This window comes from Zonotrichia leucophrys, chromosome 2 (assembly GCF_028769735.1).
Source record: "Zonotrichia leucophrys gambelii isolate GWCS_2022_RI chromosome 2, RI_Zleu_2.0, whole genome shotgun sequence".
NCBI lineage: Eukaryota > Metazoa > Chordata > Aves > Passeriformes > Passerellidae > Zonotrichia > Zonotrichia leucophrys.
This window is the reverse complement of record NC_088171.1, coordinates 1,253,972-1,279,697: the sequence shown is the minus strand read 5'-3', so window position 1 is coordinate 1,279,697 and position 25,726 is coordinate 1,253,972. Positions and strand designations below refer to the sequence as shown.

The 25,726-nt window shown below is 49.8% G+C and overlaps 1 protein-coding gene across 1 annotated transcript; it reads right to left on the bottom strand.

Moving 5' to 3' along the window:
• Positions 1-535: 535 nt before the first annotated feature.
• Positions 536-25,377, bottom strand: CCDC12 (coiled-coil domain containing 12). The gene is made up of 7 exons (XM_064703753.1): positions 25,171-25,377; positions 15,449-15,519; positions 6,914-6,993; positions 5,612-5,673; positions 3,161-3,195; positions 2,698-2,774; positions 536-1,226 (listed from the first exon to the last, which is right to left on the bottom strand). The coding sequence occupies exons 1-7, from the start codon at positions 25,294-25,296 to the stop codon at positions 1,147-1,149; spliced, it is 531 nt and encodes a 176-aa protein (XP_064559823.1). The 5' UTR covers positions 25,297-25,377; the 3' UTR covers positions 536-1,146.
• Positions 25,378-25,726: the final 349 nt, after the last annotated feature.

Sequence of the window (25,726 nt, the reverse complement as noted above, 5' to 3'; positions counted from 1 at the left end):
GCTTGACCTGCTGTGGCCACCTCAAATTTCCATGGACTCAATCCCACTGCTCCTCCAACTTCCAGGGACTCAATCCCACTCCAACTTCCATGGACTCAATCCCACTGCTCCTCCAACTTCCAGGGACTCAATCCCACTACTCTTCAAATTTCCATGGACTCAATCCCACTCCAACTTCCATGGGCTCAATCCCACTGCTCCTCCAACTTCCAGGAACCCAATCCCACTACTCTTCAAATTTTCATGGACTCAATCCCACTCCAACTTCCATGGACTCAATCCCACTGCTCCTCCAACTTCCATGGGCTCAATCCCACTGCTCCTCCTCCAACTTCCATGGACTCAATCCCACTACTCTTCAAATTTCCATGGACTCAATCCCACTCCAACTTCCATGGGCTCAATCCCACTCCAACTTCCATGGGCTCAATCCCACTGCTCCTCCTCCAACTTCCATGGGCTCAATCCCACTCCAACTTCCATGGGCTCAATCCCACTGCTCCTCTTCCCACTCTTCTGCAGGACAAGTGACAACTTTTTCCACATGGAATTGTTTTATTAGGAAAAGATCCATTAACAATAAAAAACCTCCAGGAGGAGCAGGACATGCTCCTGGAGGGTCAGGAAATTCGGGAGCAAAGCAAATCCCACATTAAACTCAGCTGGATGCAGAGCAGCCAACAATTCCCGAGCCACACTGCCCCTTCCCAGAGGAATTCCAAGACTGGCCATGGATATTCCCAAACACTCAGAGCCTCAAGGAGTGTCTGCACAGGAACAGGAGCACCAATCCCTGGGAAATGATCCTGCTTTTCCAAGGGCTGCTGGCATCCCCCTCCTTTCCCAGCCAGTCTGGATTGACCTTTCCAGCCCCAGCCTGGAGTTTTCCAATTCTCCTTGCTCCAAAGAAGTTCCAGCTAACTGGGGGGGGATCTGTCCTGCTCCCATCAATCCCCCCAAATCCCAGAAAGTTTTCCATGGAAGTTCCTCAGCAGCCAGCCAGGCTCCTTGGATCTGCCTCTCCTCCAGGCACAGCAGGATTTGGGGAAGTTTGGGAAGAGGGATGAGCAGTCCCGAGCAGGGAGGGACTGAGGGACGCAGGGTCGGTGCCAGGCAGATCCAGAGCCCGTTCCTGATGGATTCTCCTCAGTCGGAGTCGCTTCCCTCCTGCTTTGCTGATCCCACAGCCGACGCCAGCTCCCCCTCCTGCCCTTTCAAGCGCTCTCCTGCCAGGAAAAAAACCATGGAGAAGGTGTCCCACCATGGAGAAGGTGTCCCACCATGGAGAAGGTGTCCCAGATTGCAAGGCAAGATGTGTTCCGTTACCATCTGTATGGCGGATTTATCTTTTGCCAAGTGGGCAGTTTGCCTTATCTCTCTCTGAGTGACCACAATCACTCCTCCCTCTGGGGGGACATTGCTGATAACAGCTATTGAACGTCCCTGCATGGCTGATAAGAACTACAGCATCCCATTGGGAGATGGGAGCCCAGGGGGAGGAGCCAAGCATTCCTACCCGGATAGAATCTGGGGGTTCTGGAACACCAGCCAAGCATTCCTACCTGGATATAATCTGGAGATTCTGGAACACCAGCCAAGCATTCCTACCCGGATATAATCTGGAGATTCTGGAACACCAGCCAAGCATTCCTGCCTGGATAGAATCTGGAGATTCTGGAACACCAGCCAAGCATTCCTGCCTGGATATAATCTGGGGATTCTGGAACACCAGCCAAGCATTCCTGCCTGGATATAACCTGGAGATTCTGGAACACCAGCCAAGCATTCCTGCCTGGATATAATCTGGAGATTCTGGAACACCAGCCAAGCATTCCTGCCTGGATACAATCTGGGGATTCTGGAACACCAGCCAAGCATTCCTGCCTGGATACAATCTGGGGATTCTGGAACACCAGCCAAGCATTCCTGCCTGGATACAATCTGGGGGTTCTGGAACACCAGCCCAGCATTCCTGCCTGGATATAATCTGGAGATTCTGGAACACCAGCCAAGCATTCCTGCCTGGATACAATCTGGGGATTCTGGAATAACTGCGTGGTTTCTCCACTGGATTTCCCAGAGGAGCAGCAGCTGCCTCTCCTTTCCCTGGATCTTAGGAGGAGGACTGCAGCTTTCTCCAGGATCCTGCTCCAGCAGAACCACCCCTGACACTGCAGGAGGGCTGAGCCACAATTCCAATGGGAATGCTGCCAACACCCTGACCCACAGGGTGTCAGGTTGGGTTCTGACTCTGGCAGTGTTGTTTTAATTACTGCATTGGTTATTTTATCCTTTTTTTTTTTCCTATCAAAGAACTGTTATTCCCTGCTCCCATATTTTTGCCTGAGAGCCCCTTAATTTAAAATTTATAGCAATTGGGAGGGGTGGGGAGGGTTTACATTCTCCATTTCAGAGGAGGCTCCTGCCTTCCCTTGCAGGCTCCTGTCTCTCCAAACTGAGACAGAAGGGATGGATGGGTTGGATTGGGAGTGACCCAGAGCAGGACCCCGAAACCCTTCCCTTGGCACAACCCAAGTGCTCCTGGAGCCTCCTTGGGAAGCCCCTTGGCACCAACAGCTTCCCAGATCCACTTGGGAAGGGATCAAACCCCACCAATCCCTCCCTGCATGGATCCCAGCACGGATCAGGGAATCCCTCTGGAATGAGCCACCCCATTCCCACAGCTCCAGAACGCACGGATCAGCTCCGCGATGGCTCTCTGGGTCCTCTTCTCCAGCTTTTCCAGCTTCTTGGACACATCCCGCTTCAAATCCCTGAGAGGAGAGCCACAAGGTCAGGACAATTCCATGGCCAGGCAGGGCCCACCTTTCCCAGTGGAGATTCCTTCTCTCTCCTACCTGCTCCAAAACCAACCCATCCCTCAGTGATGAGCATTCCAAAGAATCAGCAGGAAAAGGGAATTGTGTCTTCCTCCACAGCCAGGAGGGTTTTACAATTCCATGGAATCATGGAATGCTCAGGGTTGGAACAGTCCTTAAAGATCAGCTCATTCCAACCTCCCACAGGATTTTCCTGGCATTTTTAACCCCCGGCTCAGGTTTTCCTGGATATTTCCAGCACAACCCCAAGGTGTTGGAAACCCCCCCCTGTTTTGACTCCAAACCCCTTTTCCCAGGAGCAGCATTCCATAGGCACTCACCAGTCAGGTTTCCTGGGAGCCAAGTTTGCCAAATCCTAGGGAAGGAGAGGAGACATCCAATGAAAGGCAAAGGCAACATTCCAGCCTGGACAGAGCAGCTCCAGAGTTTCAGCTCCAGATTCCCAGATCTGGATTTTCAGCTCTGTGTTTCCCAGATCTGGATTCTGAGATCCAGATTACCCAATCCAGATTCCCAGACTTGGATTTCAAGCTCCAGATTTCCCAATATGGATTTTCAGCTCCAGATTTCCCAGATCTGGATTCCGAAATTCAGATTTCCAGCTCCAGATTTCCAGATCTGGATTCCCAAATCTGGATTCGCAGCTCCAGATTTCCCAATCCAGATTCCCAGCTCCAGATTTCCCAATCCAGATTCCCAGCTCCAGATTTCCCAGATCTGGATTCCCAGATCCGGATGTCCCAGTCAGGATTCCCCAATCCAGATTTCCAGCTCTGGATTTCCCAATACAGACTTCCAGCTCTAGATTCCCAGATCCAGACTTGCAGCTCTGGATTCCCAGATCCAGATTTGCCAATCCAGATTTCCCTGATCTGGATTCCCAGATCCAAATTTCCCAATCTGGATTTCCCTGATCTGGATTCCCAGATCCAAATTTCCCAATCTGGATTTCCCTGATCTGGATTCCGAGATTCAGATTCACAGATCCAGATTCCCAGCTCCAGATTTCCCAATCCAGATTCCTAGCTCCAGATTTCCCAGATCTGGATTCCAAGATCCGGATTCCCAGATCCAGATGTCCCAGTCTGGATTCCCCAATCCAGATTTCCAGCTCTGGATTTCCCAATACAGACTTCCAGCTCTAGATTCCCAGATCCAGATTCCCCAGTCTGGATTTCCAGCTCTTGATTCCCAGATCCAGACTTGCAGCTCTGGATTCCCAGATCCAAATTTCCCAATCTGGATTTCCCTGATCTGGATTCCGAGATTCAGATTCACAGATCCAGATTCCCAGCTCTGGATTTCCCAATCTGGATTCCCAGCTCCAGATTTCCCAATCTGGATTCCCAGCTCCAGATTTCCCAGATCTGGATTCCCCAATCCAGATTCCCAGCTCCAGATTTCCCAATCTGGATTCCCAGCTCCAGATTTCCCAATCTGGATTCCCAGCTCCAGATTTCCCAGATCTGGATTCCCAGATCCAGATTTCCAGCTCTGGATTTCCCAATCCAGACTTCCAGCTCTGGATTCCCAGATCCAGATTTGCCAATCCAGATTTCCCTGATCTGGATTCCCAGATCCAAATTTCCCAATCTGGATTTCCCTGATCTGGATTCCCAGATTCAGATTCACAGATCCAGATTCCCAGCTCCAGATTTCCCAATCTGGATTTCCAGCTCCAGATTTCCCAATCTGGATTCCCAGCTCCAGATTTCCCAGATCTGGATTCCAAGATCCGGATTCCCACATCCAAATGTCCCAGTCTGGATTCCCCAATCCAGATTTCCAGCTCTGGATTTCCCAATACAGACTTCCAGCTCTAGATTCCCAGATCCAGACTTGCAGCTCTGGATTCCCAGATCCAGATTTGCCAATCCAGATTTCCCTGATCTGGATTCCCAGATCCAAATTTCCCAATCTGGATTTCCCTGACCTGGATTCCGAGGTTCAGATTCACAGATCCAGATTTCCAGCTCTGGATTTCCCAATCCAGATTCCCAGCTCTGGATTTCCCAGATCTGGATTCCAAGATCCGGATATCCCAGTCAGGATTCCCCAATCCAGATTTCCAGCTCTGGATTTCCCAATATAGACTTCCAGCTCTAGATTCCCAGATCCAGACTTCCCAGTCTGGATTCCCAGATCCGGATGTCCCAGTCTGGATTCCCCAATCCAGATTTCCAGTTCTGGATTTCCCAATCCAGATTCCCAGCTCCAGATTTCCCAATCTGGATTCCCAGCTCCAGATTTCCCAATCTGGATTCCCAGCTCCAGATTTCCCAGATCTGGATTCCCAGATCCGGATGTCCCAGTCAGGATTCCCCAATCCAGATTTCCAGCTCTGGATTCCCAGATCCAGATTTGCCCATCCAGATTTCCCTGATCTGGATTCCCAGATCCAAATTTCCCAATCTGGATTTCCCTGATCTGGATTCCGAGATTCAGATTCACAGATCCAGATTTCCAGTTCTGGATTTCCCAATACGGATTTCCAGCTCCAGATTTCCCAGATCTGGATTCCCAGATCCAGATGTCCCAGTCAGGATTCCCCAATCCAGATTTCCAGCTCTGGATTCCCAGATCCAGATTTGCCAATCCAGATTTCCCTGATCTGGATTACTAGATCCAAATTTCCCTGACCTGGATTCCGAGGTTCAGATTCACAGATCCAGATTTCCAGTTCTGGATTTCCCAATACGGATTTCCAGCTCCAGATTCCCCTGATCCAGATTTCCCAGCTCTGGATTCCCAGGAATTCCAGCTTTACCTACCACCTCATCGATGATTGGCTCCGGCTTGGCCGCTTCCAGCTGCTCCTTCACCGTGTCCTCCACTAGATGGGGAAACAGGATCAGTGATGGAAAACCAGGAATTCCACCAGCGCTCCAGGCTCGGCTCCCAAAAGCTTCCCTAAAACCCCATTCCCACAGCTTTACTTGAAAACATGGTGCCCACACCTGAGTACATCCCTTTGGTATCCCAACCATCCTGGAAATTATCTGGGAAGGATGGAAATCCCACAAACAGGAATGGCAGCCGGAAGCCAGTTGGGATCAAGGCCTTTTCTCCCAACATCTGCAGGGATCAGCTGCTCCAAAGGAAATTTTCCTCTCCCTGATTTATTTCCAGGTCTGGGACACTTTGGAGGAGTCAAGCTCCAGCCCAGGCCTTGGGGAAAGCTCTGGAGATATCCAGGATAACGGGAAAACCCTCATGGAAAAAGCCACCCTGCAGCACCAGGGAGCACATCCCACTCCAGCACATGGATTTTGTGGAATCAAGGACAATTTCAGTTGGAAAAGCCCTCCTGGATTGAGTCCAAACATTCCCAAGTGCCACATCCACAGGGATTTCAATCCCTCCAGGAATGGGGCTCCACCACTGTGGGATAACTGGTTTTCCCAATACCCAACCTGGTTATTCCCCTTCTCCTTGTCCCTGTTCCCTGGGAGTGGATCCCAATTCCCCCTGGGCTCCAGCCAGGGAATTGTGCAGCCCCCAGAGCCTCCTCTTCTCCAGGATAACATTCCCAGCTCCCTCAGGAATTCCCCAGCTCCACTCCCTTCCCTGGACACGCTCCAGCCTTCCCATGACTTCCCTTTCACATGGAAGTTTTAAGCTCCTACAAAAATACAAGGAAAGGGCAGTGCCAGAATTCCCAGCCATTCCCAGCCCTCCCTTTTTATTCAGGGCTTTTTTTCAAGGGATTTATTCCAGGCAAACTCCACATTTCAGGATCCGGGGAACTCCTTCACTTCCCCCTCAGGTGATTTATGGAAGTTCCGGGTGAGGAAATTCCAGCCCAACGCCCTCAACTCCTGCCTGAGATTTCCTTCAAGATAAATCCAGCAAAAAGCAGCCGGAATTTCCGGGAGGCTCCTCTGAGGATGAATCCTCGGATTTGGGCCTGGGAGTGTTCCCACCCCTCTTGTGCAATGCTGGGCGTGAGGGTGACAGGATCAGATATTCCAGCCCCTCCATGGACACCTCATCCCAGTGGATCTCCCACCTTGGGAAGGGCACGGAGCTTCCCAAGGCCTGGTTTCCCTTCCCACATTCCCGGTTTCTCCCACCTGAGGCAGGTTTGGCCGGGGGCAGCTTCCTCTTCTTCAGCTCCTCATCCTCGGGATCGTAATTCCGCAGCTTGATCTCCCTGGGAAAAGTGGGAAGAGCAGTGAGGAAAGTCTGGGATAGCCCAGTGGGCACTCAGGAAAAGCAGGAATGTTGGAGTCAGGGCCAGAGGCAGCTGGAATCATGGAATTGTTGAGGCTGGAAAAGCCTCCAAGATCATCAAATCCAGCCAAGGCCACCAGGGATCCGTGTCCCCAAGCGCCACGTCCATGGCTTTTAAATCCCACCAGGAATGGGGACTCCCATTCCCCATTCCATGAGGAATATTCCCAATATCCAACCTCAGCCTCCCCTGGCACAGCCTGAGGCTGTTCCCTCCTGTCCTGTCCCTGTTCCCTGGGAGAAGAACCCAATTCCCACCTGGCTCCAACATTTTGGGTCTAAAATCTGGGATACTCCGGATGGAGACCCCAGGGAAGATCCAAAATAATGGAAAAAATATAACAGGGAAAGACAAGGGGAAAAAAAATTATTATTTAGGATACAAAGTGGTTATCCAAGCATTTCTGGAAGTGCTAAAATCAGGGAGCAAATCCCGGTTCTGGAATAAATGGATGGTGGAGCTGAGGGAATGAGGGACCCAAACATCACCTGGAAGCTTTTCCATGTTTCCCTCTCCTCCAGGGAAGCTCAGGAGTCAGGACTGAGCCACAATCCCAGGACATTCCCATCTAATTTGGGCCATAATTGGACACCCTCATTCCCAGGAGTGATTCCTCACTGGAACCAAACCCTGCAAGCCTCAAGAGGAATTCCCAAAGCCACAGCCCTGGAAAATCCGGTTTGCAGGAGCTCATCCCAGCTCCAGGACACTCCGGAGGCTGCAGGATCCATGGAAAAGCTCAGCCCACGGGGATAATGAGGGAGGTGAAGCTCATTAACCACCAAGGATGGGATTAATCGGGATTAAGGCTCCAGGAGAAGCTGGGAAGGTTGGGAAGCAGAGGACCAGGTTTTTATGGAAAGCACCAAAAATCCAACCTTGGAAGTCAGCAGGGCACGGGTGGAAAATCCAACGCTTCCCACTGCATCCCATTCCTGCTCCAGCATGGGAATCTCCTGGCCAAGAGTCTGAGCCACTCCGTGGGAGGGCTGGGAACACTGGGATGTGCTCCTGAGGTAAATCATGGAATTGCAGAGTGGAAGTGACCCTTGGGATCAGGGCCATGGCCAGGGACACTTTCCATGATTCCAGGGTGCTCCAAGCCCCATCCTTGGACACTTCCAGGGATCCAGGGGCAGCCACGGCTTCTCTGGGAATTCCATCCCAGCCCCTCCCCACCCTCCCAGCCAGGAATTCCCTCCCGGAAAGGACTTGGGAGGATTTGGGGAGTGCAGCATTCCAGAGGGAAGCAATGGACACTGCCAGGGGTAGCACATTCCCTGGTTTGGGTGGGGAATATCCCAAATCCGTGTTTCCCTCAGGCCCAGGGCTCCTGGCTGGGGAAGCAGGAGGAATCCCAGCTTTTTTGGGAGGAGGCCCTTGGCACCGGCACGCCGGGAATGCGCGGAATGCCCGGAGTGTTCCCGATGGAAACCAGGCCCCTCCGAGCTTGGCCTGTGCTTCTCTGCTCCAGCCCCAAGGCTTTCATGGAACAAACAATTCCACAGATTCTTCCAAGCCTCCTGGCTGCCAAAATCCTTGAGGCAGGAGCACCTGGAATGGCTGTGCCATGAAAAGCTGGAACAGGGATTTCTTCCAGTGCCACAGGTCCCTTGCTGCTGTTGTTATTCCCAAAAGTCATTTGGAATAACAAATGACTTTTGATCCAGATCCAGGGATCCCTGGAGCTGCTTCAGGAGTAGATTCCCCATCCCACCCTCGGAGGATGAGGCTTCACCTCCAGGAACAGCAGGAAAAATGGATGGAGATCATGGAATCATCTGGAATGGGATGGGTGGGATCTGAAGGGTGATCCCATTCCACCCCTGCCATGGCAGGGACACCTCCACTGTCCCAGGGTGCTCCAGCCTGGCCTTGGGCACTGCCAGGGATCCAGGGGCAGCCCCAGCTGCTCTGGGTGGAATTCCCAATTCCCAATCTCCCATCCATCCCTGCCCTCTGGCACTGGGAGCCATTCCCTGTGTCCTGTCCCTCCATCCCTGTCCCCAGTCCCTCTCCAGCTCTCCTGGAGCCCCTCCAGGCCCTGCCAGGGGCTCTGAGCTCTCCCTGGAGCTTCTCCTCTCCAAACTCCTCTGTCAAACTTTAAAAATTCTCTACAAATTCATTTCTCACAGATGGGAATGAAGTGACATGAAATCTTGGAATGGTTTGGGTTGGAAGGAACCTCAAGGATCCTCCAGTGCCACCCCCAGCCATGGGCAGGGACACCTCCCACTGTCCCAGGCTGCTCCAAGCCCTGACCAGCCTGGACCTGGAAATCCAGGGGCAGCCCCAGCTGCTCTGGGGATTGTATTCCAGGGCCTCCCCACCCTCACAGGAACAATTCCCAATTCCCAATCTCCCACCCATCCCTGCCCTCTGGCACTGGGAGCCATTCCCTGTGTCCTGTCCCTCCATCCCTGTCCCCAGTCCCTCTCCAGCTCTCCTGGAGCCCCTCAGGCCCTGCCAGGGGCTCTGAGCTCTCCCTGGAGCTTCTCCTCTCCAGGGGAACATTCCCAGCTCTCCAGCCTGGAGCAGCTCCATGGGATCCCCTGGATTGACTCCAGCAGGTGCTGCCGACGTTCCCGGGTTCCTCACCCAAGGCACCAAAGGAGGAGCAGGCAGAGATCCAGGAGAGGGAAAAGCTCTTCCCTGGAAAAGCCGCTCCTGCCCGAGCGTGTCCAAGCCTGTCCTGCTCCCAGAGTGGCTCCAGAAGGAAGGAATCCCAAAAAAATCCCACCCCTCTCCACACCAAACTTGCCAGGCCGGTTGGTTTTCCAGGACGTGCTCCCTGCTGGAGCAAGGATTGGGAGACATCCAGGTGTTCCAGGAGAGCTGGAGGAGATCCCAAATCCATCAGGATTCCCACGGGGCTTTCCCAAGCACCTGAGCTCTTCCAGGTGGACATGAATTTCAATATCCATGAATCAAAGCCCACATTCCATGTGGAGCGTGGGATCCTGCTGGAGCCGGGTGATATTCCAAACCATTCCCACCCCAGCCATGCTGGGAACACCAAGGCTGGAACGAGGACAAACCTCATCCATGTTTTCCTGCGGCTCCTCCGGGTTGGGACGGATCCAAACCCAACTTCCACCCTTGAGGTTCAACCAAAAGGAGCCCTGGAGGCACCTTGGGAGCACCGAGATGGCCACGGGATAACAGCTGGGATAACAGCTGGGATAACAGCTGGGATAACAGCTGGGATAACAGCTGGGATAACAGCTGGGATAACAGCTGGGATAACAGCTGGGATAACAGCTGGGATAACAGCTGGGATCCCTGGGATCAGATCCACCATCCCAGCACAAAGATTGGAAGCAAAAAGGTGCTCCAGATGTGCTCCCATTCCCAGAATTCTCCCCCAGGATGGGCAGCTGGAAGTCTGAGCACCCAGAAATCCATGCCCAAAACACCGTGGGGTGGGTGAATTCCCAGGAATGTTTTCTGGAAAAGAGCAGAGTGCTGGGAAGAGCCAAGGGCTGGAAGGAGCAGGGGGAACCTCTGGAGGCTCATCCCGATCCCAGGGAAAATCCAGGATCACGGGAAGATCCATGGATCCTTCCCTAGGGATGGATCAGCTCCATCCTGAGGGAAAATCCTCCAGCTCCAGAGGGACAAAGGCCCAAAACATGGATCAGAACCTTCAGGGATGTTCCCAGCCTGGATCCCGGTGCTCTCAGATTCCAGAGGGATTCAATCCCTGTTTTCCCTTTTCCAGCTTGGAGCAAAATGTGGCAGCTCCCAGTTTTACCCATTCCCACTCCTTTTCCTGAGCACATTCCCGATGGGAAGGGATCCCTGGGATGCTCCAAGTCCGTGTCCAAGCAGGAGCAGATCCCGGGAAGTGTCACCCAAACCCTGCCCGGGTCCCCAGCTCAGATCCCACCTGCAACTTTCTTGGATTTTCCAGGAAATCATTTGGAGGCAGGGGAAGGATTTTGGCTGGATCTGCCACTGGATCAAGGAAAATCCATGGAAAAACTCCTGGTGTTGCTGAACAGCAGGAATGGAACACCAGGAATTTCACAGAGCCCTCAGATCCCTCCAGGCAATCCCAGCACCATTCCCAGGAGAAAATCTGCCCAAATCAGAACATTTTTTTGGGATTTGGAGGATGATTCCCAGGAGAAAAATCACCCCAAACCAGGAGGATATTGAGGATAATTCCCAGGAGACAATCACCCCAAACCAGGAGGATATTGAGGATAATTCCCAGGAGACAATCACCCCAAACCAGGAGGATATTGAGGATAATTCCCAGGAGACAATCATCCCAAACCAGGATTTTATTTTCTGGGATTTGGAGGATGATTATTTTTTTCCCCCCCATTCTTTTCCTTGTCCTAAACCCCTTCCCTGAGATTTCCACGCTCCGGGATGAAGGAAATCAGGTCCTGGATTCTCCTGGCGAGCCCAACCCCCCGTCTGGAGCAGAATCCCGAGGGATTTTGAGGCAGGGATTAACAAACAAAAGCGCTCCGGACCTGCCTGGTGACATTCCAGAGGGAGGAATTCCTCAGGGAGATCGGGTTTCCCAAGCCCGCTCCTCCCCCAGACCAGGAGCTGCAACTTCCCAGGATAACTCCGTGTCCAAGGGCAGGCTCCAGTGTGGATTCACTTTTCCTAAAGCTGGGAAATTCAGGATTATTTTTCTCCCGTCCCTCTCCAAGCTTTTCCTTGGGTTTTTAACTCCGCTTTTCCCACCTCTGACGAGCACAAGGAGCCCAATTCCAAGGCTGGGAGCTGAGGGATGGGAATTCCAGGCTCCAGCAGGTCCCTGATTCCCAAATCCAGCGTTTTACCCCGCGGGAATGAGGCGGAAAGGCCGAAATCCTCCCACACCCTTTTCCTGGGAAAGGCGGAGCAGCGGCTCCGCTTCCTGGTCCGCACAAAAATCCAAAGGATCCGAGTTTTTCCACAGCTCCAGAGAGAATCTGGATCAGGGATGGCAGCTGGAATTCCTGGGAGAAGAGCAGGGCTTGCAGGGCTGGGAATTTGCAGGAAAATGAGGAAGGAAAAAGGGGATGGGGAGGTTGGAGTGGAGCAGGAATAAAGCAGGATGTGGCCAAAAAATGGGAAAAATGTTGGGAAAAATGTTGGGAAAACCAGAGCTGAGAGGATCTTGTCCTTCCTGCAGCCACTGGAACAGAAAAGTTGGGAATCTCCATCCCTGGAAGTGCCCAAAGCCAGGCTGGGACAGTGGGAGCTGTCCCTGCCCATGGAATGGGATCATCCTTTGGATCCTTTCCCACCCAAACCATTCCAGAATTTTCCCTGTTCCAGCTTTCCCAGCAGCATTGGGATGCCCAGAGCAGGTGGGATCTGCCAGGGATTCCTGGAAAAATGAGCAGAGGGAAACGTGTGGAGAAGGGGTGGGAGAATCCCAGAATTCCAGAATGGATTGTTTGGAAGGACGATCCCATTCCATGGGCAGGGACACTTCCACTGTCCCGGCCTTGGACACTTCCAGGGATGGAATTTGATGGGATTTCCCCATTATCCCAAGTGGCTGAGAGGGAATTCCCAAAAATCCATTCATAACTAAAGGCAAAAGCCGGAAAAAAGAATCCTTGGGATGACTCCTGGAGTTTTCCCTCTCCAGCCATTCCTGGGATTTAGCCAGAGCCTGTGGAGAATCCTCAGGATCCCAGGGATCCAGCAAGGATTCCAAGCCAATCCAACCTGGAATTCCATCCCTGGATAGGCTGGGATGGAGCTGAAGTGAAGCAGCCAGGAGAGAAAATCCTGGAATTCTGCTCCACAAACCACGGGATTATTCCCTGAACCACCACATTCCCTATCCCACAGAATTCCTTCTGCCTGGAAAATCCAACCCAGCTCCTGGAAATGCTTTGGAGGGAAAAGAGATTCCAGCTACCAGGATTCCTCATTTCCCAAATCCAGGTGAAATTCCAGCAGATTTTCCCCAGGGAAAGTTCCCTTTTCCATAGGGAGATTCTTGGGAAATCCAAATCCATGAAGGAATTAAGGGATGGGCTCTTCCAGATCCAATTCCCATGGGAAAAGCAGACATTCCACAAGAAAAGCAAAACAACATCAAAAGTTGGGAATTATCCAGGCAAAATTTGGGATTCAAACATTTCCCATGGAGCAGATTTTGCTCAAGGAGATGGGAAGGGTGGGGAAAACAGGGAAATCCATCGGGAAGTGAAGATTTCCCCCAGAAAAGGGAGAATCCCAAAGAATTCCATGATTTTGAGGATGGATGGAATTTCCCCACTCCGCACTTTCCCTCTCCACCTGCAACTTCCTTGGATTTTCCAGGAAATCATTTGGAGGCAGGGGAAGGATTTTGGCTGGATCTGCCACTGGATGAAGGAAAATCCATGGAAAAATTCCTGGTGCTGCTGAACAGCAGGAATGGAACTCCAGGAATTTCACAGAGCCCTCAGATCCCTCCAGGCAATCCCAGCACCATTCCCAGCAGAAAATCTGCCCAAAACAGAAAATTTTTTTGGGATTTGGAGGATGATTCCCAGGAGAAAAATCACCCCAAACCCGGATATTTTTGAGGATATTGAGGATAATTCCAAGGATAAAAATCAGCCCAAACCTGGATTTTTTTGGGATTTGGAAGGTGATTCCCAGGATAAAATCAGCCCAAATCAGGATTTTATTTTCTGGGATTTAGAGGATGATTCCCAGGATAAAATCTGCCCAAACCTGGATTTCTTTGGGATTTGGAGGATGATTCCAGGGATAAATTCAGCCCAGGATTTTTTTGGGCATTTGGAGGATAATTCCCAGGATAAAAATCAGCCCAAACCTGGATTTTTTGGGGATAAGAAGGATGATTCCCAGCAGAACATTAACTGAAATCAGAATTTTTTTTTTTGGGATTTGGAAGGTGATTCCCAGGACAAAATCAGCCCAAACCAGGATTTTATTTTCTGGGATTTGGAGGATGATTCCCAGGATAAAATCAGCCCAAACCAGGATTTTTGGGAGATTTGGAAAATGATGCCTAGGATGAAATCAGCCCAAATCAGAATTTTTTTTTGGGGATTTGGAAAATGATTCCCAGGACAAAATCAGCCCAAACCTGGATGTCTTTGGAGGATGATTCCAGGGATAAATTCAGCCCAGGATTTTTTTGGGAATTTGGAGGATAATTCCCAGGAGAAAATCAGCCCAAACCAGGATTTTTTAGGGGGAATTTGCAGGATGATTCCCAGAAGAAAATCAGCTCAAATCAAGATTTTTTTGGGGGATTTGGAGGATGATTCCCAGGATAAAATCAGCCCAAATCAGGATTTTTGGGATTTGGAGGATGATTCCCAGGATAAAATCAGCCCAAATCAGGATTTTATTTTCTGGGATTTAGAGGATGATTCCCAGGATAAAATCAGCCCAAATCAGGATTTTATTTTCTGGGATTTGGAGGATGATTCCCAGGATAAAAATCAGCCCAAACCTGGATTTTCTTGGAATTTGCAGGATGATTCCCAGGATAAAATCAGCCCAAACCAGGATTTTTTGGGGATAAGAAGGATGATTCCCAGCAGAACATGAACTGAAATCAGAATTTTTTGGGGGATTTGGAAGGTGATTCCCAGGAGAAAATCAGCCCAAATCAGGATTTTATTTTCTGGGATTTAGAGGATGATTCCCAGGAGAAAATCAGCCCAAACCAGGATTTTATTTTCTGGGATTTGGAGGACGAATTTCTCATTCCACCAGGCCTGGAAAAACCAAGCCAGATTCCATCAGCTCCAGATCCGGTGGCAGCGCTGGAATCTGAGAGCTCCCGATCCATTCATTTTTCAGGAGCCTCCCAAGCTCTGGTTTCACCCCCGGAGCCTTTTCTGGCACAAATTCCAAGCACAGAAATTTCCCTCTGCCAAGAAATTTGGCTCCTCCAGCCCCAAATCCGTGTGGGATTTTCTCCACCAGGATTTGCTTTTTCCAAAAAGAGTCATTCCCAAAAAAAAAAATAAAATAAAATTTTTGAAAAGGATTTTCCTCATTTTTTTTCCTGGTTCGTTTCTCCCACAGAGGAGGTTTTTAGGGATAAATCCATAGGAATTGGTCACATTCCACATTTTCCACCTAAATTTTTGATCCCAAAAAATTCTTGGCGGGAATCAGCAGGATCTGCCTCAGGTTCCATTTTCCAGGGAAAACAGCCACAAGAATCCATGGAAAAATCCCAATCCCTGCAGGAATGGCTGGGAATTCAGGGAAGCTCCCAACACTCCCTCCTGATCCATGGAATTTTGCCTCCCACATGAATCCACCCATCCCCTCATCCCAAATTATTCGCACCAAATTCCGAGGGAAAATTCCTATTTAATCACAGAGATCCAAGGGAAAATCCTCCTGGGAAAAGTGGGAATAAAGAAGGAATTACCTGTGCTTGACTGGCTCCTCTTCCTCATCTTCTCTGGGAATTTTGGGTTCAGGTTCTCCACCCTCCTTGTTCTGAAAAAAAATTTAAAAAAAATGGGATAATCCATCAGATTTTGGCTTCTCTGGAAAACCAGGAGAGCAAAAAGCCCCGAAATCCTCTGGGATTGGGATATTTCTGGGATATTTCTGGGATATTTTTTGGGATATTTCTGGGATATTTCTGGGATATTTCTGGGATATTTCTTGGGATATTTCTTGGGATATTTCTTGGGATATTTCTTGGGATATTTTTTGGGATATTTCTGGGATATTTCTGGGATATTTTTTGGGATATTTTTTGGGATATTTCTGGGATATTTCTGGGATATTTCTGGGATATTTCTGGGATATTTCTGGGATATTTCTGGGATATTTCTGGGATATTTTTTGGGATATTTCTGGGATATTTCTGGGATATTTCTGGGATATTTCTGGGATATTTCTGGGATATTTCTGGGATATTTTTGGGATAAGAAATTATTTGGGAATGAGTGATGAGAAGCCATAAAAATCTGGGAATTCACAGAATGGGATTCTTTTTTTCTCTAATTTATTATTTGGGATGGAAAACATGGAATCCCACAGGGAGCAGCACAACAAAGGAATTCCAGCTCCAGGAAAACGTTGGAGCAAAATCCAGTTTTTCTGGAATAGGGAAAGAGGCTCCATGGGCAGCAGCAGATCCCAGGAAAAGCAGGAATTCCCACTTCCATGCACTATCCAGGCAGGAACAGGGATGGAATGGTGCTGGGAAGGAGCAGCCATGGAATTCTGGAATCCTGGAAGGAAATGAACATCCCAACTTCCCAAAAACAGCAGGAGCAGCTCTGGATTTCCCAGGAATGGACACAGCAAACACTGCTCTGCTCCATTGATCCTGACTTTTTATTTCCATGGAAAATGACTGGGAATGGGGAGATTTTAGCCCTCTCCATTCCCAGGGCTGAATTCCCAATTTTCCCTAAAGGCTTGGATGGGAAGGGATCCTAAGGATGATCCCATTCCATGGGCAGGGAATTCCCACAGTCCTTGCTGCTCCAAGTTGGACACTTCCAGGGATGAGCAGCCATGGAATTCCTTGGGAATTCCCAACATCCCCCCTCTCCCTGCCCTCAGGCACTGGGATCCATTCCCTGGTTCCCATCCCTTATCCCAGTCCCTCTCCCAGCACCAGCTCCAGGATCCTGATATTACCCAGGAGCTCCTCCAGGCCTGGGAATGTTTCCCAAAGTGCTGACTCATTCCCTGGATCCCTCTTCTTCCAAATTCCTCCACAATCCGGGTTAAAAATTACATTCCCAGCAAACAGGGAAGGGAGCCAGGGCTGGAATTGTTCAGGTTCAGCTCCTGCTCTGGGGACAAGGAAAACATTCCCGTTTTTCTTCAAGGGAAAACCGACAATAATCATCCCTAAAATCCCAATTTAATTCTGTTTTCATTCCCTGTTTTAAATCCATTAAAACCTTGGGATATTCCCAGGAATTCCCTGCTCCATAAATTCAATAAAACTGGGAAGAGCCCTCTGGAATTCCCTGCTGCAGCTCCGAGCTGGGTAATGTTCAGCCAACCTTGAATCCGTGGAATTCCAAGTCCCTTCCCACACTCCGAGTCCTTTCCCACTCCTCTCCTGCATTCCCCTCACTCCTGCTGGAATTTTATCCAGAGGGTTCCAAGATAAGGAAATACTGGGCACAAATATTCCCAGGAGCCCTGGCTGCTCCCACTCCTGACAATTCCTGCTTTTCCTGGCTGTTGGAATATTGGATATTCCAATCCTGCCACGAGCTCGCCCAAAATTCCCAATTCTGGGTTCTTTCCCATTCAATCCAAAGTGTTTTAAAGGATTGGGGATATTCCTAGAAAATCAAGGCAAAGGATTTCCAGGGAAGCTGTGGGGGAAAAGAGAGGGAAAGGAAAAATGAGGAGGGGAAAGGGAAAAAAAATGGGCAGGGAAAAGGGGAAAAAAATGGGCAGGGAAAAACAGAGGGAAACAAAAATGGCAGGGAAAAACAGAGGGAAACAAAAATGGCAGGGAAAAAAATGGGGAGGAAAAGGGAAAAAGGGCAGGAAAATAGGGAATGGAAAAAGCAGAGGAGACAAAAATGGTGGGGGAAAATCGTGAGGGGAAAAATGGTAATGGTGAGGGGGAAAGGGCAGGAAAAGAAAAAACAGGGAAACAAAAATGGCGGGGGAAAAAATCGTGAGGGAAAAAATAGTGAGGGAAAGGAAAAAAGGGAAGGGGAAAAACAGAGGGAAACAAAAATGGCAGGGGAAAAAAATCATGAGGGGAAAATGGCGGGGAAAAAAGAGCGGGAAGGGAAAAAACAGGGAAACAAAAATGGTGGGGGGAAAATCATGCGGGAAAAAATGGTGAGGGAAAGGAAAAAAGGGCAGGAAGATAGGGAAGGGAAAAACAGAAGGAAACAAAAATGGTGGGCGAAAATCATGAGGGAAAAAATGGTGAGGGAAAAAGGGCAGGAAAGGAAAAAACAGAGGGAAACAAAAATGGTGGGGGAAAAATCGTGAGAGAAAAAAATGGTGAGGGGAAAAAAATGGTGAGGGAAAGGAAAAAAGGGCAGGAAGATAGGGAAGGGAAAAAACAGAGGGAAACAAAAATGGTGGGGGGAAAAACATGAGGGAAAAAATGGTGAGGGGAAAAAGGGCAGGAAAGGAAAAAACAGAGGGAAACAAAAATGGTGGGGGAAAAATCACGCGGGAAAAAAATGGTGAGGGAAAGGAAAAAAGGGCAGGAAAAGAGGGAAGGGAAAAAACAGAGGGAAACAAAAATGGTGGGGGAAAAATCATGAGGGAAAAATGGCAGGAAAAAAGGGCGGGAAAGGAAAAAACAGAGGGAAACAAAAATGGTGGGGGAAAAATCATGAGGGAAAAATGGCGGGAAAGGAAAAAACAGAGGGAAACAAAAATGGCGGGGGGAAAATCGTGAGGGGAGAAAAATGATGAGGGAAAAAAGGGCGGGAAAGGAAAAAACAGAGGGAAACAAAAATGGTGAGGAAAAAATCATGAGGGGAAAATGGCGGGGAAAAAAGGGCGGGAAGGGAAAAAGAGGAGGGGAAAAAACAGAGGGAAACAAAAATGGTGGGGGGAAAATTGTGAGGGGGAAAAAATGGTGAGGGAAAGGAAAAAAGGGCAGGAAGATAGGGAAGGGAAAAACAGAAGGAAACAAAAATAGTGGGCGAAAATCATGAGGGAAAAAATGGTGAGGGAAAAAGGGCAGGAAAAAAGGGAAGGGAAAAAACAGAGGGAAACAAAAATGGTGGGGGGAAAAATCATGAGAGAAGAATGACAGGGAAAAAGGGTGGGAAGGGAAAAAGAGGAGGGGAAAAAACAGAGGGAAACAAAAATGGTGGGGGGAAAATCGTGAGGGGGAAAAAAATGGTGAGGGAAAGGAAAAAAGGGCAGGAAGATAGGGAAGGGAAAAAACAGAGGGAAACAAAAATGGTGGGGGAAAAAATCATGAGGGGAAAATGGCGGGAAAAAAGGGCAGGAAAGGGAAAAACAGAGGGAGACCAAAAAAAAAATGGCAGGGGAAAATCGTGAGGGAAAGATGGTGGGGAAAAAAGGGCAGGAAGCAAAAGGGCAGGAAAGAAGCCAGCACAGCTCTGGATTCCCCAGGAATGGCAGCAGGGATGGGCACTGCAAACCCTGCTCTTATCCCAATTTTATCCCTATGGAGCAGGACACGGGCAGGAGGAAGGAGATTGGGGCACTCCTGAATTCCCAGAGCTGAATTCCCAACATTCCCTGAGCCCACGGACACACAGACTTGGACTGGAAGGGATCCTAAGGATGATCCCATTCCATGGGCAGGGAATTCCCACTGTCCCAGGGTGCTCCAGCCTGGCCTTCGGCATTCCAGGGATCCAGGGGCAGCCCCAGCTGCTCTGGGAATTCCATCACAGTCAGGAATTGGGGTTTTCCTGTCACTCCTGGATGGAATTTTGGGTTATTCCCACTGAAAACAACGGGAATGTTCATGGAGAAACCCGGATTGTGTCCTGCCTGTGGAAAAAAATCCAAGTTTTTTGGGATTCTCTTGGGGTTGGAGGCACCAAAATCAGGGAATTACTTCTGTCTGCTCCTTCAGTTTCAGGATCAGATTCCCTCAAGGAAAATTCTCCAAAAATATTTAAGTGAAAAAAATAATGGGAGAGGAGAATAAATCAATGGAATAAGGAGATTCCTGAGTGAAAATTCCACAAAAAAAATGGGAAGCTGCTCCTTTATCTGCAGTGTTTGGATTCCTGAGCGAATCCAGCAGAGGCTGAGCTGTGGGAAAGCTTTTTGTGGGAATATATTCAAGGATTGCCCAGAGAATTTAAGGGAATTTAGGGATTCCTGCTTTGGGATTCCCACTTTTCCTTTCTTTCTGTAGAAACTGGGGGATGAGGGACTTTCACCATAATTTAAGGAAAAAATTCCTTGCTGGGACAATATTTGGCATTTCCCATTGGGCACATGCCAGATTTCCAGCTTTTCCCCTTGCTGTGAAATTCTATGGGATTTGATATCTCAAAATTCCACTCTAAGGGAATTCACAAGGAAAATTCCCTGGGAATTCACAAGGAAAATTCCCTGGGAATTCACATGGAAAATTCCCTGGGAATTCCTCTCCTTTAAGATCTGTGGGGATGCTGCTGATCTTCCCAAAGGATCCCTCAGCAAAATCCAGGTGGGATCGCTGTGGGAATTCCAGGCTCAGATTCCCTCTCCCATCCCAAAACTCCTCATCCAAGATCCCCACACCTCCTTCTCCTGCTTTTTCATCCCCAAATCCTTGAAAAGCCGGAGCTTTTCCGTGTTTTTATGGGAAGGAAGGGTCTCCCATTGCTCCTTCCCTGCTCCGGAGCATTCCCTGTGCTGCTCCTCGAGCTGCAAGAACTCCTCTGGCTGCATCCCAAGCTTTTGTTCCCGGCTGGATTTGCTCCAGAGCCACATCCCTGCTCCTCCACACCTTCCCAGCAGGAGGAAGGGCTGGCACTGCTCCTTTCCTCAGGCTTTTCCTGCTTTTCCACCCTTTCCCAAAGCCCCGGACAGTCCCACACTTTGGCTCCTTCTCTCCTTGTTTTCCCTGGATTTTTTTTTCACGCCGGGATTTGTGTTTTCCCAGAGCTGGGATTTGTTTTTTTCCCCTCGTGATGCAGCGCCCATGGCTTGGGGAAAAGTGTTGCTGTGGAAACAGAGCCCAGGGAAGTTTTTCCAGCCAGGATAAAACACCCAGAGGGCTCCAAAGGATCCATTCCCATCCAGGCTTTTTTAGGGAATTGGGAAAGGGCTGGAACACGGGAAATGCTTCATCCTGGAGGTTCTTCCCAACAATTCCAGCTTGGGAATGTTGGAGATAAGAGGGGGGTTGGATGGGATCCCACAGATTCAGGGTGGGATTCTCATGGCAGGAAGGGCTCAGAGCAAATCCAGAGGATTCCATGGAGCTGCTCCAAGGTTGGAGCCTCTCTGCTCTGGGAAAACTGGGAATGTCCAGCCTGGAAAAGAGGAAAAATTCCTCTCAGGGCCTGGAGGGGCTCCAGGAGAGCTGGAGAGGGACTGGGGACAGGGATGGAGGGACAGGACACAGGGAATGGCTCCCAGTGCCAGAGGGCAGGGATGGGTGGAAGATTGGGAATTGGGAATTCCAAGGATTTTTTTTTTCCCCAGTGAAAATCCTCGACCTTGAAATGTTTCCCAGAGATCTGAAGCTCGGGATCATTTGCATTTCTGGAATGAAGGCTGGAAAACAAAGGGATGAGCAGTCAAAGGGAATGGAACCAACAGGGAATAAAGGAAAGGCTTTTCCTGGCTTTTATCCCTTTCACAGCTGCCAAAAGAAAAACCAAGAAAAGCTTCCCAAGGACCTTGAGCTGCTCCACAAAAACTGCTGGAATTTTCACCAGCTCAGGATCGTCCCAGGATGGCTCCTCCTGGAATATCCAGCATTTATTCCCATTAAAAACTGGAATTCCTGCTGGGATCACAGCCTCAGCTTTGCTCCCCTATGGATTTCAGGCCTGGAATGTTCTGGGTTCCCTGCCCACGGAACTGGGTGAGCTTCATGCGCCCTTCCCAAAAGAAATCTGGGATTCTCCAAGGTTTAATAAAGCAGGAATTTCAACCCAAACCTTTTCTGTATCAGAATTCCCAAATTTCTCCCATGAGGCTGGGAATGGTTGAGCTCTGCCAGAATCTTCCAGCAAGGTGGGAAAAGTTTCCCTCTATATCCCAGCTCCTTTCCAGGAGCTTGGAGCTGTCCATCCCTCTGGAATGGCACTGGATCCTCCCAGTTGGAAAAATTTATTTTCCACCATTTTTTTCCCACCATTTTTCCTTTCCCACCCTCAGCTTTCCATCCTTGGAAAACCAGGAATTCTCCATTAAAACCCAAACAGCTGCTTGGAATTCCCAGCCCACAGAACTGGATGAGCTTTAAGGCTCTTCCCCAAAAAGAAATCCAGGATTCTGGGATTCTCCAAGGTTTAATAATGCAAGAATTTTGATCCAAACCTTTTCCACAACATCACAGAATTCCCAAATTTCTCCCATGAGGCTGGGAATGGTTGAGCTCTGCCAGAATTTTCCAGCAAGGTGGGAAAAGTTTCCCTCTATATCCCAGCTCCTTTCCAGGAGCTTGGAGCTGTCCATCCCTCTGGAATGACACTGGATCCACCCAGTTGGAAAAATTTACCTTTCCCACTCTCAGCTTTCCATCCTTGGAAAACCAGGAATTCTCCATTAAAACCCAAAGAGCTGCTTGGAATTCCCTGCCCACAGAACTGGATGAGCTTTAAGGCTCTTCCCCAAAAGAAATCCAGGATTTTAGGATTCTCCAATGTTTAATAAAGCAAGATTTTCAATCCAAACCTTTTCTACATTACAACAGAATTCCCAAATTTCTCCTCTGATAACTGGGAATGGCTGAGCTCTGCCAGAATCTCCCAAAGTTTCCCTCTATATCCCAGCTCTTTTCCAGAAGCTTGGAGCTGTCCATCCCTCTGGAATGGCACTGGATCCACCCAGTTGGAAAAATTTCCCACCATTTTTCCTTTCCCAACCTTTTCTTCCTGCCCTCAGCTTCCCATCCTTGGAAAACCAGGAATTCTCCATTAAAACCCAAAGAGCTGCTTGGAATTCCCTGTCCTAGGAATGGGATCAGCTTGAAGGTCCTTCCCAAAAGAAATCTGGGATTTTGGGATTCTCCAAGGTTTAATAAAGCAGGAATTTTGACCCAAACTTTTTCCACATCATGACATCATGACAGAATTCCCAATTTTCTCCACAAGGGCTGGGAATGGCTGAGCTCTGCCAGAATTTTCCAGCAAGGTGGGAAAAGTTTCCCTCTATATCCCAGCTCCTTTCCAGGAGCTTGGAGCTGTCCATCCCTCTGGAATGACACTGGATCCTCCCAGTTGGAAAAATTTATTTTCCACCATTTTTTCCCACCATTTTTCCTTTCCCACCCTCAGCTTCCCATCCTTGGAAAACCAGGAATTCTCCATTAAAACCCAAACAGCTGCTTGGAATTCCCAGCCCACAGAACTGGATGAGCTTTAAGGCTCTTCCCCAAAAGAAATCCAGGATTCTGAGATTCTCCAAGGTTTAATAATGCAAGAATTTTGACCCAAACCTTTTCCACAACATCACAGAATTCCCAAATTTCTCCACAAGGGCTGGGAATGGCTGAGCTCTGCCAGAATCTCCCAACGTTTCCCTCTATATCCCAGCTCCTTTCCAGGAGCTTGGAGCTGTCCATCCCTCTGGAATGACACTGGATCCTCCCAGTTGGAAAAATTTCTTTCCCACCATTTTTCCTTTCCCACCCTTCGCTTCCTGCCTTCATTTTTCCATCCTTGGAAAACCAGGAATTCTCCATTAAAACCCAAAGAGCTGCTTGGAATTCCCAGCCCACAGAACTGGATGAGCTTTAAGGCTCTTCCCCAAAAAGAAATCCAGGATTCTGAGATTCTCCAATGTTTAATAAAGCAAGATTTTCAATCCGAATATTTTCCACATCAGAATTCCCATATTTTCCCCTGAGGGCTGGGAATGGTTGAGCTCTGCCAGAATCTTCCAGCAAGGTGGGAAAAGTTTCCCTCTATATCCCAGCTCCTTTCCAGGAGCTTGGAGCTGTCCATCCCTCTGGAATGACACTGGATCCACCCAGTTGGAAAAATTTACCTTTCCCACTCTCAGCTTTCCATCCTTGGAAAACCAGGAATTCTCCATTAAAACCCAAAGAGCTGCTTGGAATTCCCTGTCCTAGGAATGGGATCAGCTTGAAGGTCCTTCCCACCAGAGCATCCCATGCTGGAAGCAGGAGAAGGCCCAGAGAATTCCCACTGGGAATTCTGGCCCAGCAGAATTCTGAGCTCATCCCGAAGTGTCACCGCTCATTTCCACGGATCCCATCCCAAATTCCACCACAAAAGGGCAAATCCAGCTGGGATTGCAGGAGATGAAAGGAGCCTGGGATGGGCTTTGGGATCCCAAGGAGATTTTTTTTAATCCTTTTTTAATGGAGAAGGGGAATTAGGGAAATCTCCGTGTGCATTGCCATGGAGATGGGAATGGCAGCAGGGAAATCCAATCCTGGGGATTTTCTGCTGGGATTTTTTAGGAATTAACCCTCCCTGGCAGGAAACAGGGAGATCCTGGACCAGGAAAAGAAGGAAAATCATTGGAATGGGGTTTTTGGCAAGAATTTCCTCCACTGTTGATGGGAAAAGAGTTCTGGAATTGTGGAATTGTCGAGGTTGGAGAAGCCTTGGGATGGAGTCCAACATTCCTAGTGGGATTGGGAATTCCACCCTGTCCCAGGAGCAGCACCCCAAACACCCCAGAGGCTGCACATGAGGGGCTGAGGGCTGGCAAGGGCCAGATCCCCTGTCCCAGCAAATCCCAAAAAATTCGGGATCCATGGGGGATCCTCTGACACCCCAAAATCCGTAAATCCCTTCCTGCTGCATCCCAAATAACTCGGGATCTGTCTGGGATTTTCTGACACTCCCAGACCCTCTGGGACCCCAAAATCCTCAAATCCTGTCCCACCCAAAGCACTGGGGATCCCAAATATCCCAAATAACTCAGGATCCACATGGGACCCTCTGACTCTCTCCCAGCCCCATTCCAGACCCTCTGGGACCCCAAAATCCTTAAATCCCATCCCACCACATCCCAAAAATCTCAGGATCCACGTGGGACTCTCTGGGATCCCAAATCCTCAAACCCTGTCCCACCCAAATAATAGAACATCCCAAAAACCCAGCATCTACCTGAGGCTCTCTGGGACCCCAAAACCCTCAAACCCTGTCCCACCCAAAGCACTGAGGATCCCAAATATCATAAAAAATGTCAGAGTCCTCAAACTCAGTCCCACCCAAATAACAGAGGATTCCAAATATCCGTTTTAACTCAGGATCCCCAATCCAGACGCTCTGGGACCCCAAAACCCTCAAACCCTGTCCCACCTAAAGCATCGAGGATCCCAAATATCCCAAAAACTTCAGGATCCTCAAACTCTGCCCCACCCAAAAGCACTGAGGATCCCAAATACCCCAAAATCCTCAGCATCCTCCGCCTCCCTCCATCACCCCCAGGCCCCTTCCGCAGCCTCGGCCCCACCGCGGGTCCCTCCGGGGGCTCTCCCCGCCCTCGCAGCGCCCAGCCCGGCCGGACCTGCAGCGTGCGCTGCCTCAGGGCCTTGAGCCGCTCCCGCCGCTTCAGCGCCTCCTGCTCCAGCCGCCCCAGCACGAACCCCTCGGGCTCCTCCGCGCCCTCCATGCCGCCACCGGGCGCCGCCATCTTGTATCCCGCGTCCCGTTGCCGTACAGCGCGCAGCGCGCATGCGCGGCAGGCCTGGCGCGCCGAGCGCCGAGCGTATCGATGCCAGCAATCGATTGGGGGGGTTGGGGTGGGGGGAGAAGGAAAAAAAAATTCTCCATTAAATATTTGGGGACGCTTTAAAAGGGGATTAAAAGGGAACACGAGGCGAAAGCGTCGAGTTCTGTTTGTTAGGATGGCGAGCAGGGCTGAGCTGCGCTAATTAGCGTTAATTATTTGGGGTGGGGTGGGGCTTTGCCTTGCTGCCCCCATTGATGAGCGCGGGGATGCGGGGATAGGGAGGGGAAGCGGAGCGCGGGGAGCGGCCCCGGCAGGTGCAGGGCAGGGAGGGGAGGGGGAGTCCCCGCCCCCCACACCTGGGGGAGGTACCGGGACGGGCGGGGGGGGGGGG

What these genes read in the sequence shown, in the direction of transcription:
- CCDC12 (XM_064703753.1), bottom strand. Translation starts at nt 25,296, where the DNA reads ATGGCGGCGCCCGGTGGCGGCATGGAGGGCGCGGAGGAGCCCGAGGGG. An exon ending in GAGGAGCCAGTCAAGCACAG is followed by an intron (nt 6,994 to 15,448) that starts GTAATTCCTTCT and finishes CACTTTTCCCAG; the next exon opens with GGAGATCAAGCTGCGGAATT. An exon ending in CCCGGCCAAACCTGCCTCAG is followed by an intron (nt 5,674 to 6,913) that starts GTGGGAGAAACC and finishes TTCCCCATCTAG; the next exon opens with TGGAGGACACGGTGAAGGAG.